A 2,428-nucleotide genomic window follows, 5' to 3' on the forward strand; every position below is an offset into this window, starting at 1 on the left:
CCCCTCAAGAGGTGGGACCGATTGATTACCCAGCCATAAAAACCCGCCTCTGAAAGTATTTGATTATGCCACTGGTAGCTATAGGGCTGGACCTTGAAGGATCATATGGTATGTCAAGTCAGCCAGGCGTAGCATATGATTTCCATTTTAGCAAAATGGAAAGAGAGATCAAAATGACTCATTTAGTAAGCAGAAACCCCCAGCTTTGTAACACAGAGTTTCAAAAGGGCACCTTGAGTGGCCAATGTGAATTCGGAGTTGAAGATTAACATATACGGAGAAATCTGCATTTCTAATAGATAATCCAGGATCAAGGAGCTGAAGTTCAGCACAGGGAACTATTCTTGTCCCGAAATAACCCCTATAGCTAAAGAGTCCCAGGAGAATAGCTGTACTGTACACATACATCCTAACTAAAGCAGGTGGTTTCACACTGACAACAAGCATTATTTTTCAAATGGATTGGACTACCACATAGTAACAGCGTGAACTTAAAGGAAAGAAGGAAGAGTCGTGCTTAGTTTACTCCCTCTGACCTCTCTGGCCCCGGGTGGCAGTCCGTCCCTGGAACCTGTCCAGCCCGGAGTCCCTTGGCGGGACTGGGGGGCTGCAGCGCTAACGGCGTCCGACCGCAGCAGACATGAGAAGGCTCCTGTGACAGCGGGAGATTCCTAACCTGATGCGGTGGCTCTGCACGCCCAGAAAACTGCTGAGAAACCTAGGATTTGATCTAAGTGCACTGACAATGAGTGGATTTTGTGGATTTTAATATTAGTTACATCTTAGTATAAATAGGAAAAATTAATGGTTGGGCTTCAATTCGTGATCTTAATATGAATAGATATCTAAAAGTATTTTAAAGTAGCAATTCCTAAGACATTAAAAAACAAATAGGGAAAATGTTTTAAAACATAAAAAGTAAAAAATTGAACTAGCGAATTAGGTAAACAGTAAAAGTAGATGGGTAAATAACCCAAGAAGTGTTTCTTTTGGGAAAAGCTAAGAGGTGAACATGAGTCTGAGTGAACTCCGGGAGTTGGTGATGGACAGGGAGGCCTGGTGTGCTGCGATTCATGGGGTCTCGAAGAGTCGGACACGACTGAGCAACTGAACTGAACTGAACTGAAGAAGGTGAACACCAGTGTAAAGAAACAACCTCCTTGTTGCTTTTCATAAAGAGCTCATGGATATAAAAGCTACAAACTTCTGAAAGATGTTTTTCACTAGAGGAGGGGCAGGGCCAGGGCAGTGGCTCTGCCCACACAGACCAGAGGCCCACGCGGAGCTGAAGGCATCACAGACAGTAGTGGGCTTTAAGCCCCTTTGGTTGGTACCGCTTACCAAGGGAGGCCTTGACCATCAGACCACACGCACCTGTCTCTCCATCTCCTCACCAGCATCCCGATCTCCCGTTCTCTTCCTGTCTACTCGCGTTTTCTAACACAGATTACTTTATCTCCTGTGTTGCTTAGACATGACCTTGGCAGCTTAAGCGAGGTATTACACACACACACACACACACACACACACAGAGTTCTTTCTCTATGGTGAACTCAGGAGCCAAAGGAAAAGAAACAGCTTAGAGTGTTTCTTTCCCCCTTTGAGGAAGGATGAGCTCTGCCAGGGCCAGAAGGAAGGAGGAAATGTGCAACCTGGTATGGCTGTGCCCTTCACCGAGCACTGCCTGGCCTGGGGTCCCTGGGCAGGAGAATCCAGCCAGAGGCTGGCTGTCCCTCACAGCCTGCCACGCGGCCCCGGCCCAGGAAGGCTTGCAGCCAGCGGGAGAGCGCCCACCTGAACCAGGCTCGCCTTCTGGTCCCTGCTCTTCAGGATCACGTTGCTCCGCCACCGCAGGTACTTCTCCTGGTGGGAGTGGATCTGTGACGCCAGGGTGGACTTCCGGCTCCGCAAGTCCTCAAGACTTGGGGCAGGGGCCACGGCTAGCAGCTTCTGCTCTGTGAGGTCTCCCTGGGACATGGGCATCCCAAACTCCTGGCTCAGCTCCTTGATCATGGCCGAGGAGGGCAGCAGGTCTCCCGTGATCACCTCCCTGAGCTTGGAGCTGTAACGGCAGATGCAGTAGATCCTGGAAAGCAGAAGTGCCCCTGCTCAGCCTCACTCACCTGGCACTGCAGATCTGAGCACCCCCATCTTAGCAGAGGAGGGCGGAGAGCTGACCCCAGGTCACACAGCGCACGCACGAGGTGTCAGATTCTGTCCACTGTGCCCACAGGGGCAGGGCGCGGGAGGAGGCCTCCTTCCCAGGCCTCCCAGCTACCCGTCCACGTGCCGCTCCACTTCTCTCTTCGGTTCTGCTGCTGCTGCTAAGTCGCTTCAGCCGTGTCCGACTCTGTGTGACCCCATAGATGGGAGCCCACCAGGCTCCCCCATCCCTGGGATTCTCCAGGCAAGCACACTGGAGTGGGTT

The 2,428-nt window shown here is 51.3% G+C and overlaps 1 protein-coding gene across 1 annotated transcript in view; it reads right to left on the bottom strand.

Moving 5' to 3' along the window:
- The window catches only part of LOC105004802, a 32,401-nt gene that overhangs the window by 4,279 nt on the left and 25,694 nt on the right, over positions 1-2,428 (bottom strand). Inside the window, exon 13 of the mRNA XM_010862531.1 lies at positions 1,795-2,086. Coding sequence (XP_010860833.1) covers positions 1,795-2,086 — 292 coding nt within the window. The remainder of the gene's footprint in view (positions 1-1,794; positions 2,087-2,428) is intronic.

Source organism: Bison bison, unplaced genomic scaffold (assembly GCF_000754665.1).
Source record: "Bison bison bison isolate TAMUID 2011002044 unplaced genomic scaffold, Bison_UMD1.0 scf7180017864482, whole genome shotgun sequence".
NCBI classification, from domain to species: domain Eukaryota; kingdom Metazoa; phylum Chordata; class Mammalia; order Artiodactyla; family Bovidae; genus Bison; species Bison bison.